At 45.0% G+C, this 21,903-nt stretch overlaps 1 protein-coding gene across 8 annotated transcripts; it reads right to left on the reverse strand.

Moving 5' to 3' along the window:
• Nucleotides 1-703: 703 nt before the first annotated feature.
• PPIH (peptidylprolyl isomerase H) lies at nucleotides 704-20,637 on the reverse strand. 8 transcript variants are annotated; one of them, XR_004521382.2, is made up of 12 exons: nucleotides 20,495-20,637; nucleotides 20,069-20,133; nucleotides 19,738-19,761; nucleotides 19,419-19,463; nucleotides 19,170-19,212; nucleotides 16,076-16,168; nucleotides 12,737-12,824; nucleotides 12,201-12,241; nucleotides 11,311-11,400; nucleotides 7,556-7,603; nucleotides 6,195-6,297; nucleotides 3,181-4,666 (listed from the first exon to the last, which is right to left on the reverse strand). XR_004521382.2 is itself a non-coding variant. In XM_019937994.3 (10 exons), the coding sequence occupies exons 1-9, from the start codon at nucleotides 20,558-20,560 to the stop codon at nucleotides 11,332-11,334; spliced, it is 534 nt and encodes a 177-aa protein (XP_019793553.1). In that variant the 5' UTR covers nucleotides 20,561-20,637; the 3' UTR covers nucleotides 704-893; nucleotides 11,311-11,331. The 8 variants fall into 8 exon arrangements, 5 of the variants coding, with proteins under 5 accessions (XP_019793553.1, XP_004321933.1, XP_004321934.1 ...); XR_012325637.1 differs by lacking the exon at nucleotides 7,556-7,603 and having other exon boundaries at nucleotides 3,181-4,643; XR_002176906.3 differs by lacking the exon at nucleotides 7,556-7,603.
• Between the last annotated feature and the right edge of the window lie 1,266 nt (nucleotides 20,638-21,903).

Raw genomic sequence — 21,903 nt, forward strand, 5'->3', positions numbered from 1 at the left:
CTGTCAATCTCACCACCTGACCTCAACTCTTGACTTCTACTGGCTAATACTCTATCACTCCTCCACTGTCATTGGCCCTTAGGCAGCTAATTCGGCCGACCTGCAACCGTTCCTGCCTCCGCCGCCGCCATAGAGACCGGAACTAGAATTAGAGTCACCACGAGAACCATAGAGTACTCGAGAGGACGGGCAGAGAGAACGTGACTTTCACGAGGCGGCAACCCGGGCGGGCCCGAATTCCAGGACAGTGTCCTGGCCGAAGGAAAGGCACGGCCAGACGCTTGAGCCGGGATTACCCGACCTGACCCGGGGCCCAATGACACCTTAGCTCCATAAGGAGAGAAGGCCTCCCGCCCGCCCTGCTCCAAATATGGTCCTTGTGACCTCAGACCATGACTGCAGATAGAGCCGTCTTTTCTACAATGGCCGTGTACTCTCGGCAGAGCTGAGAGTTTCTGGAACGGACTTAAACGTATGCATTCAAAGAGCGTCGGCTTACGGCGGAGCAGTCACCTTGGGGGGACCACGCAAGGTATCAGGCAGCCCTTGCCCAGCATATGGAGGGCGGGGGTGTACTCCGTGGGGACCTGCCTCCCGATCTATCATACCAGGCACAGGAGGACTGTCTTGAGTATTCACATCTTTTCGTATTGGCCACAAATCAGGTTTAATTTCACCTCACGTTTATTGAGCACGCTAGGCATTTTTCGTGCATTTTATTCTTAAAACAGCCATGTGAAACAGGGATTACTACGCACGTTTCACAAACGATTTGTAATTGAGGCTGCCGCATGATGTAGATGAAGTCGTCCACCTTAGTTCGTTCTTTATTAAGCGTCTACTATCTGCTGGGTATGGACAAGTGCGCCAGTTGCTGCCTTCTTAAATTCAGTCTAGGGATAAAGGCAGAAATTTAAACATGCAACACACCCAACACTACAGCGCTGCAAATGCACAAAGCATTTTGGGAGTGGCGGTGGGGAGAAGGTTTAGTGCAGACTCCAAGCACATGGAGGTTTATGCAAAGGCGTAGGAGGCAAGAAGAGATGGGGTCTGGGGCAAATACAACTAAAGTAGTCCAGTAAGACCAGAATGAAGACATTTGGGTTATAGAGGTAGGCAGGGTTAAATTAGGAACATTTTATCTGAAACTTAACCTAAGGGCAATAGTGAGAAGAGTAATTTTAGAATTGAAAGTAGGGAATGGCACTTTTTTTTTTCTTTAATGGCTGGGGAATAGTGAATGGGCTGCAGAGGGGCAAAAATGAAAGTAGGGAGACCAGCTAGGAGGCTAGTGCAGTAGTCCTTACCCCATCGGTATCATCTAGGCCTGTAAATTCCACCCCTTAAAGGCCTCCCTGAATCAGTCGTAAAAAAATCTCTAAATGCCAATCCAGAGTTTCTTCCTTCCTACTGCTGCTGCTTTAGTGTAGGCCATCATCATCCATTGCTCAGAGCAGGTGTAGGCACCTTTTCTATAGGGGCCAGGTAGTGTTTTAAGCTGTGCAGGCCAGATTCTCAACTACTCAAATTTAGAGCCTGAAAGTAACCACAGACAATCAGTAACAAGTGCATCTGTGGTCCAAAAAAATGTAATTTATGGACACTGAAATTTGAATTTCATGCAATTTTTATGTCACAAAATATTCTTTAGATTTTTCAACTATTTAAACTTTTTTCCCCCAACTATTTAAACATTTAAAAATCATTCTTATTCTTCGCTCATGAACCACTGAAAAATAGAGAGTGACACCTGGCCTGCCAACCCCTGGCTTACAGCACTGCTGTGGCCTCCTAGCCAGTGTCTCTACCTTTCTTACCCTAATATTCCCCATCACAATATCCAGTGTTCTTTTGAAAACATCCATCTGATCATGACACTGTCTTACTTAAAATCTTTTAGTGACTACACCACCCACAGGATTGTCCAGATTCCTTAATGTGGTTGGCAGGACCCTGCATGACCTCTAAACTTACTTCCCACTCTTATGTCACATTCCCTGTCCAATCTTCCAGGTGACCTTTTAGCCACTGCTTCCTTTGAGCTATCACATACTATTCCCTCTACTTATAACATTCTTCCTTTCTCCCTTCTCCTTTGCCTGCTTAACTCTTCATCCTCTAGGTCTTGCCTCAGATGTTACTAGGTTAGCAGACCCTCTCCTAACACACTGTACTGCACTCATTATATCTTCCCTGCCAGACTATGAGTTCCTGAGGCATCTAGCATAGTCCCTGACACACAATATCTTAATTAATGTGTCAAGTGAATAATGTGATGTAGAAAATGGATTGGAGAAGAAGGTACTGGCAGCAGAGAGGTCATCTGGGCAGCAGCACCAGTAATCCAGGTGAAAAAGGTCTGCGGCAGCAAGTGTGAAGGGAGAGAAGTAGGTGGATCCCGGAGCTGCTGTTCATCTGTTCCAGCTCCAGGTGACTTTTGACTGTTAAAAAGAAAATATTTCCTCAAAGGCAATTCTGCCAACACTGAGGAAATTTAAAAGTGTGCCCCATAGGCTTGAGAGCTTTTCCCCAAAGTGGAGTTACAAAGGCACTTAGAATAATGGCAGCAGCACCTCTAAGAATAAGTAACCTTCCTTATGTAACTGCTTTGAAGGGTTGGCTTCTCAAGCAGAAATATAAATTCTGTATTATTTGTCTTTAAAATGTTACTTAGAAGTATCATTACTTACTCATCCAATTACTTCACTAAAGTCTCTCTTCATGCTCAGTGAACATGAAGATGAGTGATTTAAGAAACTCGTTTCCTTGTAGCCCCCTCTCTGCCACTGCAGAGATGGTACTGAAGCACTGGAGGAGAAACAGTTCATGTCAAAATCCATCTCCTGTTCCAAGGTGGGAGCTCCCCAAGCCATGCTAGTCCCCTTGCCACCCTGAGAGCCCAGTGTGGTGACCACAGCTCCAGTGTCTACCTTTAAGTGATGTGAAAGGCAAGTGGTTTCATTCCAAGAATCTCCTCTGCAAAACTTTCACCTTGTCCCCATCTCTAACAGACTCTGGGCCCCAAAACATAGTTGCCTTTTCCTAGAAAGCCCTCCCCACCCTTATCTCCTGGCTAATTCCAACCAATCTGTCAATACTTACCTCAAATGTTGCCTCTTCCTCTCACCCCCAATCTTTCCATTCTGCTCCCATAGCATCTTATACATACCACTATCATTCACACAACAAATATTTATTGAACACTTACTGGCTACTAGGTGCTGGAGGCGGCAGTGAAAAACAAAAACGACCAACTTTCTTGTCCTCATAAGGGCTCACATTCTAACACCACACTGAATCCAAACCATGCCTATCCCCTGTCACAAACATAGGCCACATCTTACTCATCTTTACAGCTTTACAGAAACTGGCAAAGAATGCAGGTGCCAAGTGTAACTGAATTCAACTGAATGGCCCATCATAAGAACATCAGCTCAGGATCCCAGCTGCTCATCCTCCTTCCTCTCTCTTTATAATTCTACCCCGTTTAGTTACTTGAAGATTTCTCCTCCACTAGATCACAACCCTTTCTTCCCCGTGTGCCCTGAATCCTGTTTACTTAGCTAGACAGTTGCAAATATCCAAACTATAGGGCCCTTGTATATCTCACCACCTTTCTTGTCCCCCAGTACACTGAAATGGCACTTTTAGCCTGGTTCTATTTTATCACAGAATTCAGCTCTCTGCTACTCTGCTGCTGCAGTAGCCTGCTGCTAGTAGTTATGAGTCATCCCTGCCATGAGCCAGGAGAAAGTAGGAATGGGATAACAGAAACTGCCTCATGAAAGGAATACCAGGGGACTCCCTTTACCTCCTGAACATTACACTCAATGGGATCTTTTTATCTTTTATGTTTTTGTTATCCTTTTATTTCCTTTCAAAACAAAATTTTCCAACGCACGTTACTGTCTACAAGTTATCCTCATCTCCATTCTCTTGTTTGACCCTTTCGACAATGCTGTGAAGTAGTATTATTATCCCCATTTTACAGATGAGGAAACTGAGGCTCTGAATGGGAAAATGAACATCTCAAGACCTCAGCTGTTTAAAAAATGACTTCGGATTCAAACCAAGATTTTTAACTATTAATAAATGATTTCCACTTCATCATGATCAAGACATGTTCTACCAAATGGTCTCCCATCCAAAAATATCCCAAGCTAGTGACCCTTCACCCACAGGCTCTAGAACTAACCAAAATGAACCTACTGGAAACATAAGGCCCTGGGGCTTTGCCTTCTTTGCCCGATCAGCTTGAACCTAAGAGGGGACTGCTACAACTGCTTGTAAATCTGAGGCATCAACTCTACATATCAAGGGCCTGGCTCTGGCCCATGCTGGCCTCTGGGGAGAGTCAGTACTCCTAGCTGGAGCTAAGGAGTGAGGAAACAGGGCTATCATTACAACCATTTAAAAAGAACACAACACACGTTTAAAAAAAAAAAAAAAAAAAAAAAACCAAAAAAAAAAAAAGAACAACTTTATTTACAGTTGAAAACTTAAACACAAAATCTTGGCTTCTGAGTCTGTGATACTTCCAAGGTCTTTTGATCAAATGGGGCAGCAGCAGGCAGGGAAGCAAACACAGGGGCCAATCCAGCTTATCTTACTCAAGAACATCACCCCGAGCAAGGGAAGGCCTGCAATGGCAGATGTGGAGGGTCTGTGAGAGATGGAAGAGAGAAGCAGCTCAGAGGAACGGGGAGGGGACAGTCCATGAGAGAAAACACTCGCAGCTCTCCTCTACACCCCGAACCCTCCTTTCCCCAAAGAGCAGACCACTTTGATTCTTGCGACAGGCCAGACCTTTGGTGCCCCAGAGCAGAGCTGAGAGGTGTGTTACACAGAACCAAGAAAGAAACTAATATGTACGGCCAATACACTGTCTCCTTTATTATTTACCCTTCACAACTCTGTGTAGTATATATTATTTATAATTAAGTGGAGGGAAAAACTAGGGCTCCAAGGGGTTTAATGGCCTGACACTGATGGGGCTTCCTGGTCTACTTGGCTCCGAAGTCTGTGTGCTTTCTGCCAGACCTTGATGGCTCTCTGTGGAGCTCCAGAACAAAGAGCAATCCTTTTCCTTGATTGGTCCCAGGGTTATAAAGAAAGGAAACTCCACACCCTCTGTTTATGGCCTTGGAGTTAGCTGTCCTAAAAGAACAGGGTGAGTACACTCAGTTACTACTGCTCCCCTCCCCCCAAACATGACCACACCCCTCTTCCTCCAGAGCACAGTGGGTCCTGGCATCATACCGCAGGCTCAGACAGAAGTTTAACCCTGGGCCCTCAAGCAGAATGTACAAAAATGTATAAATGCACTTTATAAGTTGCATGGTGCTCCGGGACCTAAGCTCTATCACTGACCAGGCACTGTGTTAGTCAGCACGGTCCGTGCCTCAAGGAGTTCTCAGTCTAGAGAAAACCAGACCAACATATTCATGATACACTGTGTTAAATGCTGTAATAGAGAGATGAACCCAGGAGGGGACCAGGGAATGATTCACAAACTGATGTTAGCTACATGCTTCTGGGAAGGGCTGGGAGGAACTAGGATTAGTTAAAACTACATATATACAGTATGTATTTCTATTATAAAATACATGCCCAGTGTAGAAAATTCAATATACAGGACAATATAAACTGAAAAGAAAGTCTCTTTGCTATCTCTACTCTGCAGAGGTAACCATTACTACCAGTCAGCTATCTATCACTACAGTAATTTCTAAAAGAGTAATTCAAAATAAATAGCATCATGTTTACATAATGTACTACATCTTGACTTTGTCCCTTAATTTACCTTAGAAATCTGCCAACAGATACAGATCTACCTCTTTCTTTTTAAGGCTATATAGTATTCCATGGACGTGATGTATCCCTCTGTGTGTAAGGCCTGGTTACAGGGCAGGGAGCTTCGCCTTTGTACTGGAGGGATTGGAATGGAGCCATTCTCCCCTCCCCGCCCTTTTTAGCTGGCAGGGCTTCTGACTTTCAGGGCAGGGAGCGGTGTTAACACACCCAGCAGGCATGCAAATATTTGCTGCCACATCTCTGGTGCTCCCTAGACGCATATTTTCATGTGGAACCTCTGCTCTGGCCCGGACTGCTGCAGTGGACACCTCACTGGCCTCTAGCCTATCCTCCACACTGCTGCTAGAATCATCTTCTGAATAAGTAAAGTCAATTACCGTGTTCTCCTGCTCAAAATCCTTCAGTGGCTCCTACTGGCCTGGTTCTTTTTGGAGGGTCAGGCTACCCTTTGGAATCTCAGGAGCATGATGGACTCTCACCCTAGGGGGGAAAGATGTACACACTGCCTGAAGCTCACCCCTATCCCCAGGTTAACATATGAATACCTCAGCCTGCACTGGATCTCACAGCTGGCCCTGGCCTCCTCTAGCCTCGCCTCTTACAGTTTGCTTTTCTTATCTTCCTGCTTTGGCTATATTGAATTATTTGCAGTTTCCCTTACACTTCCTGCTGTTTCCTGCTTGGTGCCTTTGCTCATGCCATTCCCTCTGCCTGGAATGCCCTCCTCAGTTTTAGCTACCCTGACAAACTCCATTCTTTCATGTACTCAGCTGAAACATCTCTTCTGCGGTCTTCCCAAACACTCCAGGCAGACACAGGCATTCACTTTCCTTCCTTCGTCTTAAAACCTCCAGTTCAGTGCTTTACTGTACTGTAATTGTCAGTTTCCCCAAGAGACTGTGAGTTCCTTTAAGGCAGGAACTGGGCTTTCCAAGTTTGTTGCCTCATCTGCAGTGTGGGACCTATCTTAATTAATGAAAGACCAGCCCACGTGCCACCAATGTGTCTTTCAGAATCTTCCTCTACAGGAATGTATCACATCTACAGGAAATCCCAGATTGGGGGACAGTATTTCCTAAACCTCAGTCATTCCAACAGCAGTGTCACAGCTCTTACCATATCCACCATCCACAGCTACAATTAATTTTTAACCTACTGACTATGTGAACTCGAATAACACCTCATTGTAAGCTATAATACCTGTAAAACTAGGTGCTGTATAATTATATTTTTTCCTAAGAGACAAATGTTAAAAAACATTCAACCAGCACCACCTAAAGCAGGGTTACCCACATTTCTCTGATAAGAAGCATCTGAAGCAACATAGCATCCTGGATCCTACCTCAAATCCACTCAAACTCTTCAGGGGGGGATCTGGGAATTAGTAGGTTTAGCAAGTACCCCTACGTGATTCTCATCTTCAGGGAAATTTAGGAAACAATGAACTAAAGAAAGATCTCTGCTGCTTGATAGTACCAGGCCTGGGGATCACAGGGAGATTAGCAGGGCTGTCAGAGCTCACAGCCACTCTCTTTTCCAAGAGACTCTCAGGTTTTCAAAACAGAGGTTCCACGCCCCACCCCCCACCCGCCCCCCCATGCAGTTGTAAGTAGCCAAGAACCCAGTTCAGACTGGGTAGGAGAATCCTGAGGCCCGAAGTTCGTTTATGTATACCTAATCAAATTCAAGGTAAAAAGCTTTTATAGGACCCACTGAGATAAAACCGAGGTTACTATACCTAGAGTTATACAGAAAACTTCATTTTCACTAAAACCAAAGTCAGGACCTAAGGTAAAGCACAAAAGAAGTTGTGGAAGGAAGTTCTTCACAGGGAGGCACAGTTGATCAAGTGACTTCACCTATCTTCTGTCTCCTTCCTATCTTCTATTTCCAGTGACTAGGCACAGGCCTTAAATGCATGATTAGGTGATCTCTTGATTTGAATGCAGTAGATTCCTGCTGGACCAATGCCACCAAGAGATTATCTCCTCCTGGGTCTTTTCTGATTGGAATATGGTGGGTTCTCAATTAAAAGACAGACTGTTATTCCCCTGTAGCCTTGCCACTCCAAGTCAGCATCAGCATCACCTGAGAGCTGGTTAGAAATGCAAAATCTTACGTTGCATCCAGACCCACTGAATCAGAACCAGCACCTTAACAAGATCTCCTGGTGATTCATATGTACATTAAAGTTTGAGAAATACTGCCTAGTAGGACTTAAAAACATCATCTACACTGGCTGTCAAGCATTATTCTGCCCTCAAACAACCTGAGGGATCTGAAATACTCCTTTAGAAATCAGAGATGCTTGTAACTTCACAGCTGGGAAGAAACATGATGAAATGATACCATACTCCCAAATCTTTTACTTAACTTTCCTTACTTTCTCCCAAATCCATTACTCAAAAACCCAAAGTGGGGAACCCATCTGTGGAATGCCTTAAGGTCAGACTGCCACCTAGATTCCCTAACACCTTAAAACCTATGAGTTTTTTTGTTTGTTTGTTTGTTTTTTGCGGCATGTGGGATCTTCCTGGACCAGGGCATGAACCCGTGTCCCCTGCATCGGCAGGCGGACTCTCAACCACTGCACCACCAGGGAAGCCCGAGTTTTTAACTTGGTAAAGTTAAATGAGATAATTAAAGTAAGGTTCTTAGCTCAGAATTTGAGCACAAGAAATATTCAATAAGTGATATAACTGCTTTTACTGTATTGTCTCTAAATATAAGCTATGAAAGATTTAATTCTGAGCAGGTCAAGGTTAGAAGACTAAATTGGAGGTACCACATGTGGCTCTTTAAATTTAACTAAAATTATATAAAAGTAAAAATTCAGTCCCTCAGTCACACCAGTCACATTTTTCCAGGGCTCAACGGTCACATGTAGCTGGAAGCTACCATAATGGACAGCACAGATACAGAACATTTCCACCATCACAGAAAGGAATGCTTACTGGAAAGTTCTGGTCTAGAGGGCCTCTGGAGCATCAAATGTCCTCCATGGAATTTGTTCTGCTTGGGGTTGTAGGCTAAAAGGAAGGGCTTATGGGGGCAAATGTTTACGTGACCTCTGCTAATAGCGGGTGAGGAGAGGAGGGCTGATGATCGCCCACCCTCAGAAAACAAACTCCTAACATGTATTTCCAGTAACTTTCTGTAAGGGTCTCAGAAAAATAGAGAAAAGGCCCTAAACATAAAAGGATTTCTAAATTTTATTGTTTTTGTAATCTTCTGTCCTCTGGTGGTGATCAGTGGTCACTCTTTGGAAGGAAAAGGACTTGTGAGCTCAACTTTAGTTCAGCCAAGAAACGAGTAGGAGAGTGGCCAGCAGCAAGGGCAGGGGGAAAGCACGTTGAGCCTGGGGCCCCTAGTACTGGCAGGAAAGAAAGCTCAGAGTGTCAACTAGGCCTGAGAAGGGAGCACTTGGCTGAACAAGAGAGTCCACGTGAGCTTCCAGCACACACTTGTGCATTCCTGCCCTGGCATTTGCTCACACCAGTTCCCTGCCTAAAATGCCTGACATTCTCCCTCTCTATTAACTCATGTAATAAATTTTAACTGAATGCCTGTAAGTGCCAGATGCTGTGAACACAAAGTAAGTCACAGATGGAGGTATACACAGTCATTAAGATGGTCTGGTATTTGACTAGATCTCCATTTGAAAAAAAGGCAGAGTCCAGAAAAATAAATTCTAGATAATTTTGCAAGTATACAAATAAAACTATAGAAACATTAGAAAAAATACAGAAGGCATTATGATTGTAGTAAAGACCTTCTTAAACAAGATAAAACACAACACAAGGGAAAAGATTAAAAATTTTGATCTCATCAAAATTTAGAGCTTCCGTTTAAGAAAGGATATCACCAAAGTTAAACCCACTGCCAGTTTTTTCTTAAAATATATTCTAGACAAAATGGTCAAAATATGTAAAGAACTAAGACTCAGAATGTATAATTATTCAAATCATTAAGAGAAAGGTAAAATAAAATATTTGCTACAAACATCTTATAGCATATTATATCAGTTTTGTTTTGTTTAAATACAACAGAGTTTTACATGAATGGAGGAGGAAAACTCTTCCAGACATAAGATCAAATGGAAATAAAGTGATGAACAAACAGTATGATGCCATTTAGGAAAAACAAAACCTCCCAAAATTAGATGGGCAAAGAAAAGGCCCTATGGACATACATCAAACTGATGAATAAGTTACCTCTGAGGAGAGCAGTGGGATGGGGATGTGGCTGGGGGTGAGCTGTTAAGGGGAGGGCCTTAACTGTTTTCTGGGAAAATTTTCATACATTTCAGGAGATGATGTTGCTTTCATAACTAAAAATAAACAATCAAATGAAATATGTGAACCTGGAATGGATTTCTTGTTTCAGAGCTAAAAAAAGTTACTTTGTGGACAACTGAGGAAGTTTGAGCATGTATATTAGACAATACTATTGTGGTTATGCAGGACGCTCTTATTTTTAGGAGTCACTTGCTGAAGTATTCTGGGGTAAAGTGTCAAGAAGTCCTCAACTTCCAGATGGAAAAGAAATGAAGAAAGGGAAAGGAAGGAAAGAAGGAAGAAGAGCAGGAGAGGAATGGAAATGGGAGGAGAGGGAAGAAGGGAAAGAAACAAATGTCAAAGTAAAATGATAAAACAAGAATGTTAAACATTGGTGAATCTAGGTGAAAGGTAGATAGGTGTTCAATGTACTACTCTTCCAACTTTTCTGCAGGTTTGAAAATTAAAGAAAAAAAGAAAAGAAAGGCAAAGCACTACCATCCTTTACCCAGCTGGAAGTGATCAATTTCTTTCTTGAACTCTTATTAATCCTTAACAACATCACTCATATTACTAGTGATCACCTCTGAGAATGTGTTTTATTCTCCATAAGCTCCTAAAGGGTGGAGGCATCTTTCAATTCTTTCCCCCATCCCCATGCTCAGAATGGTGCCCAGCACAGAGCAGGCAGTGAGTGACAAGACCGGGTAGGAAGTGAGTCTATGTAGGCTGAGAAATGTGTCACATTCACCTATGAGGCTGGCAAATACGAAGTCAGGGGCTGGAACCGCAGCGTCGGTTCTGACGAGAGGCATGATAGGGGTGTCTCCTGGCTGCCCAGGCTGGTCCCAGAAGGGAATGACCCAGGGATGGAGCCAGGTCTTCATAGAGGGACTACTAAATGGAACTAGAGTCTAAGAGTGCTGTCAGAAAGTGCCTGATGGTTTTCAGGTTGATACTTTGTAAACTATAAAGTGTTAGAAAAGTAAAGTGTCCTACCAACCCTTTCTCTTGTGATGCTTATGGTGACCTGAGGAGATACGTATTATCACCATTTGGCAGATGAGAAAACAGGCTCAAGAAAGGGAATTGACTTCTCCCAGGGCACGCAGAGAGGAAATGGGCTCAATCCCGTGTCTTCAGGTCTAAAGTTCTTTCCACTAGACCAGCTGCCTTCTCTGGGGTCCTGACTCCTGCTCAAGAAAGACACACTTACCTGATTCAGTCTTCCTCTGGACTACATCTCTCCACACTGTGAGATCACCACAGGCAGCTTGGGTTTATTGTTGGGGCCTGTGGGAACATTCTAGGAGAGAAAGCACAGTGGTGACTCCTCCACTCAGACACTCCCCCGCCACACACTTACTGATGCCTGCAGGCCCCTAGGCTAAGGACTCAGAGCTTACAGGCTGATCTGACAACAGTCTGTAGCCTAGCAGACAGGGGAAGAATGTAATACATATCAAAGAGAAAATGTACAACATTTAGAAAACATCAAACCCATGACATGTAACAATGTAGTAAGTCATAAGAGAGAGTTGTATACAGGGTGAGGAAGCAACTAAACTGCTGCTTGCACAGGCCAGGGAAGGATTCACAGAACAGGGGATATTTGAGCTGGGCCCAGAAGGATGGATGGGATCCCACCAGGAGGAAAAGAAGGGAGAACACCTCGGTAGAGGGAACAGCCTGAGCAAAGACTTGAGGGCAGGAAGGAGCAAGAGGCAGGGACGTGTATGCGTGTTTAGAGGAGGGCTCGTAGCCTGACGGGACTAGAATGCGGAAGTGGCAGTAGCAGAAGGGGTCGTGGAGAGGGAGGCAGGGACCCGATCATGAAGGACCTTGAGTAAAATGCTGAAGAGGATTTTCTCAACTAGATGGAGGAGACCGCAGAGGCCAAAGCTCAGTAGGCACCGCACCGGAGAGGCTGAGGGCCCAGAACCCTTGGGAGGTACATGATCTCTCCTCCCTCTCCTCCTCCCTGAAGCTGGAGGAGTGAAGCCTGGGCCTAACCAGAGCCCACTCACGGTTCGCCCGCGCCTCGACACTAGTGAGGTAGTACTAGGCCAGAATGGCTGAGAAAGAGGAGATCAAAACAGGACTCACCTCAATCTTTCTCATCACCAGAAGTCCATCAATGATTTTTCCTGTAGAAAGAGTATGAGCTGGACTTTATTACTCTCGTTTGCACAGTACTTTCCAGCCTCCAAGGCCCATTCTCAGCCATTATCTCATTTGATCCTCAGACTAACATCAGAAGATTAATATTCAGTGGAAGTGAAATGTTGCCCAAGGTCACAGGTGGTAAGTAGCAGAATTAGGGCTCAAAACTAGGTCTGAGCAATTGCAAAGCTCCACTATACCATGCTGCCTCTGTGTGGTATTTCTTAAGTGCTACCATCCCCCCTCAGACACACCTATTGCCCAGGTGGTTACTCACTACATCAGATGGCCCCTTCGTCCTCCCCTCTAGCTCTCTAACCACAAATCCTCCCCACCTCCCATGGCTTCCACCTTTCCTACTACTACCCAGGGCAGTTACACCTGATGAGCACTCTTGGTACAAGAGTCAGGGGACCAGTTCCATAGGAAGTTCCACTCTGGGTGAATTGGGCTTGGATTAGGACAGGAATAGGACTCACCAAACACCACGTGCTTCCCATCTAGCCAATCACACTTAGAGCAGGTGATGAAAAACTGGCAGCCATTGGTACTGGGACCACTGTTTGCCTGATGGAAACCAAATATATTTGCAGTGAGTTTTCCTGGCCATGTTAGCCAAAGGACAAAACTCCCCAAAAGAGCCTGTAGCCCTGAGTCCTCCATGCTTTCTTTCAGCAAACCTGACTGAGCATCTACTATGAGCTAGGACCCAAGGATACAGAGAGGAACAGAATACAGAGAGGAAGAGAATACACAATTTCTGCCCTCCTACAGTGTGAATTTTTATAATGGGAACAATTGATCATAGAACCAGATTTGCTGTATTTATTCCAAAACCAGTAATAACTGGATTACACTTACAAATTAGGTACCAGCTGAGAAAAAGCCTGTTGCCTGTGCCATAAACTACTCTGTCTGAATGACTCTGTACTGTCCCTTAACAATGGTAATAAGAAATTTAAGGGGCAAGAAGCTGCTATGCTAGTGCTATGCTAGAAAAAAAGACTACATTTAATCAATGACATTTGCTTTTTACAGCTACACCCAAATCCTTTATTATTGAATTTTACCGGTAAAAGTTTTTTTTTTTTTTTGGTAGAAGTTTTTTAAATCAAGAATCTCAAATTCTTCAGCCATATCCCTTTTCCTCCTTTGAAATTGTCTTTATATCATTGTATTTCACAATACATTATAAAAGAACAGTCTATAATTACAACGCAAAGCAATCAGCAAACCCACATCACGTTTCAGCAGCACTGCCTTACCACAATGTCTGTGTAACTACGTGAGTATTCCAATGCATATTTACATTATTTTGGAAAAAAATTAATGGAAAATGGAAAACTGAAAGAACTAGTGCTATTAAGAGCACAGGTCTCATCAAAGTAATAATACAGAGGCAACACTGGAAATCATTAGATAGGTCACTAGCCTTAACTGGATGCTTAATGGAATTAAATTGGTTGAGTCTGTGTTCAATACTGAAGGAATAAAAATGCATATGAAATACATTAAAGACATTGTCTAGGGGTAAGCTCTAGTTAGGGATGTCACATTATACTTTAGAAATACCCCATGCGAGACAAGGCTATTTGGGGTTTTTGTACATGTATGCAGGAACATCTCACATATGAAAGCAAGGGACAGCCTGAGCCAGTCAGAATAGACCTACACTCTGGAATTGCCCTGAGGAGTGGAACTGACCACTCCTCAGTGGTCCCAATTCCTCCTTCCTTCCTCTCTCCCTTCTTTCTGTTTCTTCTATCTGTCTATGTATCTATCTTGCTGCTCAATGTATAAACATTTACTAGCAAGCAGACAGGAAAACAGTCAGACAACATGTGTTTTTAGCTCAGGGAACTCCCTGCCCTTAGCCACTCACTTATCCATTCTTCCAGGAAGGATAGCTTACTGGTTTAGGGAATAAGCTCTGGAGCCAGACGACTGAGCTTGAATCCCAGCTCCATCACTGACTGGGATCTAGTTTAGCCACATAACCTCTCTGTGCCTCGGTCTCCTCATTTGTACCTAGCTCAAAGGAATAACGAGAGAAGTAAAATGAATTAATGCAAATAAAGTGTTGTTGAGTATGTGCTCAACATTAGCCTTTATTCTGATTATCTTTCAGTCATTCATCAGTATCTGCTCAGCACCTTGCTGTATCAGGTATTAAGGCTTGGAGATCAATGAGACTCAGTCCCTGCCCTTGAGGAACGCATTAGTTAGTGGAGGATGGAAGCAAAAACAATTATGCTACAAGATGTGTGACAGCACAACTTAACTAGTGTCAGCCTGAAGGGAGCAGAGACCAAGGCTTCCTTGCATTTTCTGACTCCTCCCCAGATGCTAACATAGTGGCATGCAGTCCTCACGGCGATGATCCAAGCCCACTTAAGCCACTTCTGCACACTTTACCCATGCTTGCCCAGCCTCACTTTCCTAAAAGAGACTTGTACACTCTTTGCTATGCTAGGCGCACCCAATTATTATGGCAGCCTCCTAACTGGCTTCTCTGCCCTACCCTCTCCACTCCTGTCTTCCATTCACACTGCAGCCAGGGTCTTTGTTTGAAAACACCAAGTTGATCAGCCCTGCTCAAAAAAGTGCATGGCTCTCCATATCCTATAAAATAAGGTCCACATACCTCATCCTTATTCTGTCATTTAAAGCCCTACACCCACCTGCCTCTCCGGTGGTCTCTACTAGTCATTCCCTTCCCCATTCACATCACTTTTCTCACTTTCTGTCCCTTGCCCATGCCACCCTGCTATTTCATGGTCACACATCTTTTGTCTAGGCAGTTTGCTTGACTTGAAATGCCATCTGGTAGAGAACTTCTTTGGATCCTTGCAGCAATTACTCTCATTCCTTGGGGCCCTCACAGTACTTTTACATACACTGAGGTACCCTCCCCTTATTACACTGATGGCATGAATTATACTATACTGGACCCATCATTCTGCATGTGCGATTCCCCCACTAGATGTTAAATGTCACAAGGCCAGGGATCAGGCCTGTATCCTCATGTCTTACCATGAGGTCTGAAACAGTATATGTCAACAATCTTTATTTGATGAATGGCTGAGTAGATGGAAGAGTGGGCAAGCAGGACAGAGAATGTGTGCATGTAAATATTGTGTCTGGGGGAGTGAGACTTGGCACACTGACAGAAGGAAATGGATAATAACAGGAGGGAGGGAGAGGCTTGAAGAGTGAAAGACAAGCAAGGTGGGAGGGGGAAGGGGAAATGAGGAGTGAGGGGTGAATAAGGGCAAGTGAAGGGGGGAGCGAGTGGGGGTGTGTAGATGAGGGGCTGAAGGAGGTGGGCAGGGGGACGGTGAAAGGGGAATGAGGTGGGTGAGTGGGGTTATAAATGGAAAGGAAGGGTACTGGGATGGGGAAGGAGGAGTGGTGAGTGAGCTGAAAGGGGTGACCAGCCAGCAGGCAGTGTAAAGGAATGGGTGCTGTGCGAGTTCTGGTGAGTGGTGTGATAGGGGCGTGAACACTGGGTCCTGAAAGCACAGCTGGCTACATTCTAAGCAGCAAGGCTGAGTGCCCAACCACACGTTCTGGCTCAAACAAAGTAAGAAAACACACATCAGAGTTCAATTTTGGCTCCCCAGCCTGCTAGTGGATCCAGCCCAACAAAATCAAACCAGATTGAGGAAAGAGGTGGGCAGTACAGAGGTGAATCCTGGGTCAAGCAAGGGAAGGAAAGCATTTGCTTCCATCCCAAGAAACAGCACTGGGCCTCAAGAGTGACCCAGAAGTCAGCTGGCTATAAATCTAGCCCAAAACCTTGACTGGTCCCAACTTACCATGGAAAGCAAGCCTGGAGCTGAGTGTCTAAGCTTAAAATTTTCATCTGCAAATGGCCCCCGGTAGATACTGGCGACTCCAGTACCATCCCCCTGAGCAGAGAGAAGGGAAGTGTTAGCCACTTGTGAGCACTGGCCCCTAGAGCCCAGAGGAAGCAGTTGCTGCACCCCAAGCCTCACTGCTTTAATGTCCTTTTACTCCTGCAGGTCACTTTGGGAGCCACACCTCTTTGACCCTATCTTGCAATCAAAGCAAGCCCCATCCAAGGGACGTGCAGCCCACAACCTGGCCAGGGCATCTCACAGGCTGGAAAAAACAACAGGTCACAGCTGGACCTCTAGAAAGGTAAAGACAGGCTAAGACACAAGCAAAGCACAGGACAGCAGTACAGTGATCACATACATAACCGATGCATCGATGCCCTTCCCAAAGACTCTCATGCCTGCAGTCATCTAAGAGAATCTATTTAACTGTCTATGGCTCCACTCCCCCAACTATGCAGGTGGGTGGGCTCTTGGAAGTGTAATCTATACAACAGGATACCACCCTCCTGGTCAAAGTTGAAGTCAGGGGAGGTCCAGGGGAGGATGCCTAACTCATGCAGGGCCAACTAGAGTTCCTTCTCTGGGAAACATGAAGTAGAATAGCTGCTCTCTTGAGGTTGAACTTGTATCATGTAAACCTGGAAGCTGGAGATAACTATCTTCTTCAAGGTGGACTGGAGAAGAGAAAGAGAATGCAACACATGTGTAGAGAGTGCTAGAGAAACAGAGAGAAGGGACTCATTGGTTCTGTGGCTCTCTAGTTCCTAGATCTATTTCTTCCTCTGGGTTCCAGGAAACACCTTGTCATAAATCCCCAATCTATGCTTAAACTAGCTCTATTTGTGTAATCTCTTTGCTCTTCCAGTAACTCTGTGGAATAAGCATCATCATCTTCCCCATTTTTCAGGTGAGCAAACCTAAGTCAGGGTAATAAAGCAACTTGACCAAGGCCATATTTGCAGTACCTTAAATAGAATCTCTGGGGTTTAAAGGTAATATCGAGAGAGTGCCAAAAGACCAATCTCTCCCAGTCAGTTAGTAAAGAAAAAGAGTATTAGGACTTCCCTCGTGGCACAGTGGTTAAGAATCGGTCTGCCAATGCAGGGGACACGGGTTCAAGCCCTGGTCCGGGAAGATCCCACATGCCACAGAGCAACTAAGCCTGTGCGCCACAATTGAGCCTGTGCTCTAGAGCCCGTGAGCCACAGCTACTGAGCCCACGCGTCACAACTACTGAAGCCTGCGCACCTAGAGCCCGTGCTCCGCGACAAGAGAAGTCACTGCTATGAGAAGGCCACACACCGCAATGAAGAGTAGCCCCTGCTCACCACAACTAGAGGACAGTAACTATTAGAAAGACTGTTTTGGAAGAAGACAATGACAAGGGAAAATGCAGACAATTATCAAGCACAAAAAAGTTAAAACACACGTATGATCTTAAGTCTGTTAAAAATAATATTTGACACACATATATATGCAATGATAAGACAGGCAGCTAAAACTAAAATGCCAAGAGTATATTCCTTGGGAGGCGAGATTCCTTGAGAGATGATTTATTTTCATTTCTGTACTTTTCTTTTGCAATCAGAAAAAAAACAAAAACAAATATCATTAAAACAAACAAATATTCTTGGTCCAACTTTAGAAGGTCTCAAATCCTGCTTCTTCTGGCTCTTGCTCATTCCATTTTTTCTGCCCTAAGGGTAGCTCTGAGTAATTGCTTCTCTCTGAGGCTCAGCCTTCTGGCTGACCAACTGCTATCTAACCCTGGGGCTATCAGTTAGTGATCAAATGTGCCTGGCAAAGATTCTGGCAATGACCCGTAAGAAGTTGGTCCTGTCCCTGCTAAGACAATAGGGCAATATAGGAGCCTATGGGAAGAAAGGAAAGAAGGCAGAGAATAGCTTCTCAGCCCTCTTACCAGCCAATAAAAAAGTATATGGTCACCCCAAGCCCTACTATGATCAGTTGTGACCAGGTGTTGCAAACTTAAATGCCTACAGGGGCAGATGACATAAATAAGGGAAGCAAATGGTTTAATAATAAGGACACACCGTGCTAAAGGGAGCAGTTACTTGACTCCAACCAACTGCTGCTGCATGAGAAACACAGGCCTCATGTACCCCTACTTTCCATATGTTAAAGAGAAAATTTTTCAGTTAAAATCTCTCAGTTTTGCGACATCAAACAGATAAAATCAAACATATCTGTTTTTGAGTCAGCCCCAAATTTGCCACTTTGTAAACTTACCTAGATAGGAAAGAGAGATCTTAAAAAACTCCTGAGAGTCAAACTAAATTTACATATAAAGGAGAAAGAATGTCTCCCAAATCTATGAAAACAGCATCATGACTAACCAAATGGTATTAACAAGAAAGATCATGCACAGAAGTGGGTGGGTAAGGAGAACAGTGGGCTTAAGAAAGCGTAAATGTGGTTTACTCAGCACCTTCCAAGGTTGGAGAAAGCGGAGGAGGCTTGATATGGGGATATATACAGTCTCGTCACAATAAAGTCATGCTTAGCAGTGAAGGATTAGTTCATTGGGCTCTCCCAGTGACTAGGGAAAACATCCTTCCAGAACTCTCTTGCTCTGATTCCTTTCCCACTAATGAATTTCTGATTAAAAACAAAACTCAGCTTTCCAGAAGTGGACAGGAAAATGGGGCATAAGCATTTAGCTCACTGGAAAGGGACTTAACAACCATTTAGAAAAAACAAATTACGTCCGATTTCTAGCTAAATTCTATGTGACCAATTAATTTGGGTCTGTCATGGATCATCTACTGGTATGCTGGGAAAGTTCACTTTCTGGTCCTAAAAGGCTGAGATTTGGAAGTCAGTGACTCAAAGTGCTGATATCTGTCATCTAGTGATGCAGTGAGTAGTAGCCATCGAAGGACATTCCCATCCCCACCCTCTCCCCCATCAAACTTGGCCATTGTTCTCAAGCCTTAAGACTGGGTCCCTGAAGTAAAAACAGCAGCAGTTGCAATAACAACAAAAAACCAAACCTATAAGTCCTTAATAGGCTAGGAACAATACTTACATTAACAAAATCTCCACCCTGAATCATGAAATCTTTTATGACCCTGAAACAGAGAACAAAGCATCCTGAGAGAAGATTCTGCAGTTTAGGATAACACTGATTTCAAAATATAATGTTTATCACTTTGGCTTTTAATAAGTCTTCAAATCAGTTGCTGAGTTCATAAAAACATCCCTTCTCAAGATCGAAGAATTATCCTCCGTTTCGTTTTCCTAAGAGCCCCCCAGTATGGCTTGCCAAAGGCCTTACCTGTGGAAGGTGCTCCCTTTGTATCCTATTGGAACCCCATCTTTTCTATAACCAAAAAGAAAGAGACTTGGAATGATGACAGGTAGTCATAGGCCTTTCCAGTTTACCACACACCTGAACCAAAGAGACTCTCCTAAAGATGGTCAGAGAAGAGAGGTAAAGAAGACAAATGAACAGAGGATAGACCCGTGGGGGATTACCTTCTATTACTGCCACCAGCAATCATTCAAGGCCTGCCGGTGGTTCCCCAATACCTTCACTGCAGCCCCAGGACACCCCTCAGGAGAAAGCAGAGAACTCAACCACGTCTGAGACTGACCTGAATTCTCCAGTGCAGAACTGCCTGAAAGGGAAAGGAGTGAATGATTCAGTCACCATGGCATCACAGCTGTGAGCGCTCCTAACCTCGGAGGGGAGGGCACAGGCATCGGCGCTAGCAAGCCCACCTACAGGCTAGTCAGATGTCCAGGCACTCAGGCATACAGATTAACAACATAAATTGACACGGGAACAGTCAAGACTATTCAGAGCGATACCCAAAGGAATCAGATCTCAAGGGCAGTGAGTGGACGGACAGAGGCAGGCAGACGATTCCACAGACTGTGGCCCAGCTTCTGGTTTAATCCAGCAAAGCTGGACCATCTCCTTACCTAAAATTCTCGGCCGTCTTAGGCACAACGTCTGCAAAGAGCTCGATCTTCATGCGGCCAACTTCCTGCAACCGGCAGGGCACGGTCAGAAAGCCCAGTCCAAGCCCGTGAAGGCCTCACCGAGCAGGGAACCCTCCCTCCCACATGCCGCTTGGTCTCTCCCACTTCCGCCTCCATAGCCTACGCTAGCTTTCCACCCAGTCCCTCCGCAAGCGGGGCGCCACGACGGGCAAGACTCCTCCTCTCTCTCCCTTCCTCCCCTCTCTCCCTTCCTCCCCAACCCCGCCCCGCAGGTCGGTAGGTTCTGGTCCAATTTCACTTTCTGGCTTTCCGAGTCCGTTACCCCTGGGGAAGGGATGAAATCTGCCTATCAGACCCCGTGCACTTTCCCTTCGGCGGTGGGCTGGGTGGCTGCCAGGACCTCACCTGGCCGCCAATGCTGACATCAAAAAACACCACGGGATTGACAGGGCTTGAATTTGCCACCGCCATGGCTCCGACCCGGAAGCAGAAGTCGGGAGCGCGGGGTTACGGCGAACCTAGTCCCTGCTCTGAGGGTTTCGTCTCCGGCGGAGGCGCAGGAAAAGCCGACCGAGGCCAGGCCCCGCCCCCGGAAGTTCTCCGCCTCCAGCGCCAAATTGGGCGCTGCGTGGGTGGCCAGCGCCTCCTTCCGTACAGACCACCCGGATGTGAGCCAGCTGTTAGTTCACCTGGCTCTCCCTGGGTGCTGAGCCGGGCGGAAAAACTGGGCATTTATTGCTCAAGGTCAACGGACATCCTACTCACTTGGCTGCACAAAGTGCAGTACAAATTATTCTCGCTCAGGCTGGGGGGCTTGGACTGGGCAGTCTTCAGGGTCCATATCAGCCTTTGAAATTAAGACCTATGTGAACCGTCATACGTGCGGTTTTCTACCCGTGTCCACTAGTGTGGAGCCCCACGGAAGCAAGAACTGTGTTCATCCTCAGCGTTTAGAACAGCCTGGCATATCAAGCTTGTTCAGTAAATACTCAGCACTTCCTTGAAGTCAGGACGCTAGGATTTTAATTCCAGTTCTCACACAGGCTTCCGCTTTCGTCACCTCCAAATCATATACCGCAGAGCAGCTAGAGCTTTTAAAATAAATATGCTTATAAATCACTGCTGGTTCCCCATATTTAGCATAAAATCTAGTTTCTTACATAAAAGGCGTACCTTACATTATCTGGCCGCCACCTTCTTGGGACTCTGGCCTTCTGTTCCTCGAGGTCATGGAGTTCCCATACTCTCTTTAGGGCCTTGGTACTAGCTGTTAACTGTCTTTAATATTCTTCTAGATCTTAATGGGGATGGGGAGTGGTCTTGTAGCTCAGGTCTCAGCTCAGATATCACTCAGGAACATTGCACCCAATCTAAAGTAGCCCTCTGTCACACTTTCAGATACATTACTGGTTTATTCTCTTCATCCATTCACCATCCAAAATTTTATGGTTTTCCCACCTCACCTGCAGCCTCACACACATTTAAGTCCATGAAAATGAAACCAAGTCCCCCTAAACCTGGTTCCTCTGCCAAGCTTATGAATAACATATCCAAACCTTTATTCCCTTTCTTGTCCACCTGTTTCCATGAAGACTGAGGAGTACCAAAGAAAAGGCAGGACTGAAACTGAGTAGGACCCTGCAGGACACTCCCGTGTACAAAACCCTTTCCGTGTAGCCTGTTTCTTGTTTGTAGAAAAAGGCTTCAGCCTCCCAGACCTTCCCTGAGTTACAAAGAGCAGATTCAAGCAGATACTAATTAAGGAAGTGAGGGAATGCAGAAACAAAGGAAACACAGTCAAAAAGTTATAGCTC

The sequence above is a fragment of the Tursiops truncatus genome, chromosome 1 (genome assembly GCF_011762595.2).
Source record: "Tursiops truncatus isolate mTurTru1 chromosome 1, mTurTru1.mat.Y, whole genome shotgun sequence".
Taxonomy (NCBI): domain Eukaryota; kingdom Metazoa; phylum Chordata; class Mammalia; order Artiodactyla; family Delphinidae; genus Tursiops; species Tursiops truncatus.

Coding starts and splice junctions, on each gene's coding strand:
- PPIH (XM_019937994.3), bottom strand. CDS start 20,560: ATGGCGGTGGCAAATTCAAGCCCTGTCAATCCCGTGGTGTTTTTTGAT. Junction 19,213..19,418: donor AAAGGGAGCACCTTCCACAG/GTAAGGCCTTTG, acceptor TCTCTGTTTCAG/GGTCATAAAAGATTTCATGA. Junction 12,825..16,075: donor CTCCAGGCTTGCTTTCCATG/GTAAGTTGGGAC, acceptor GGTTTCCATCAG/GCAAACAGTGGTCCCAGTAC.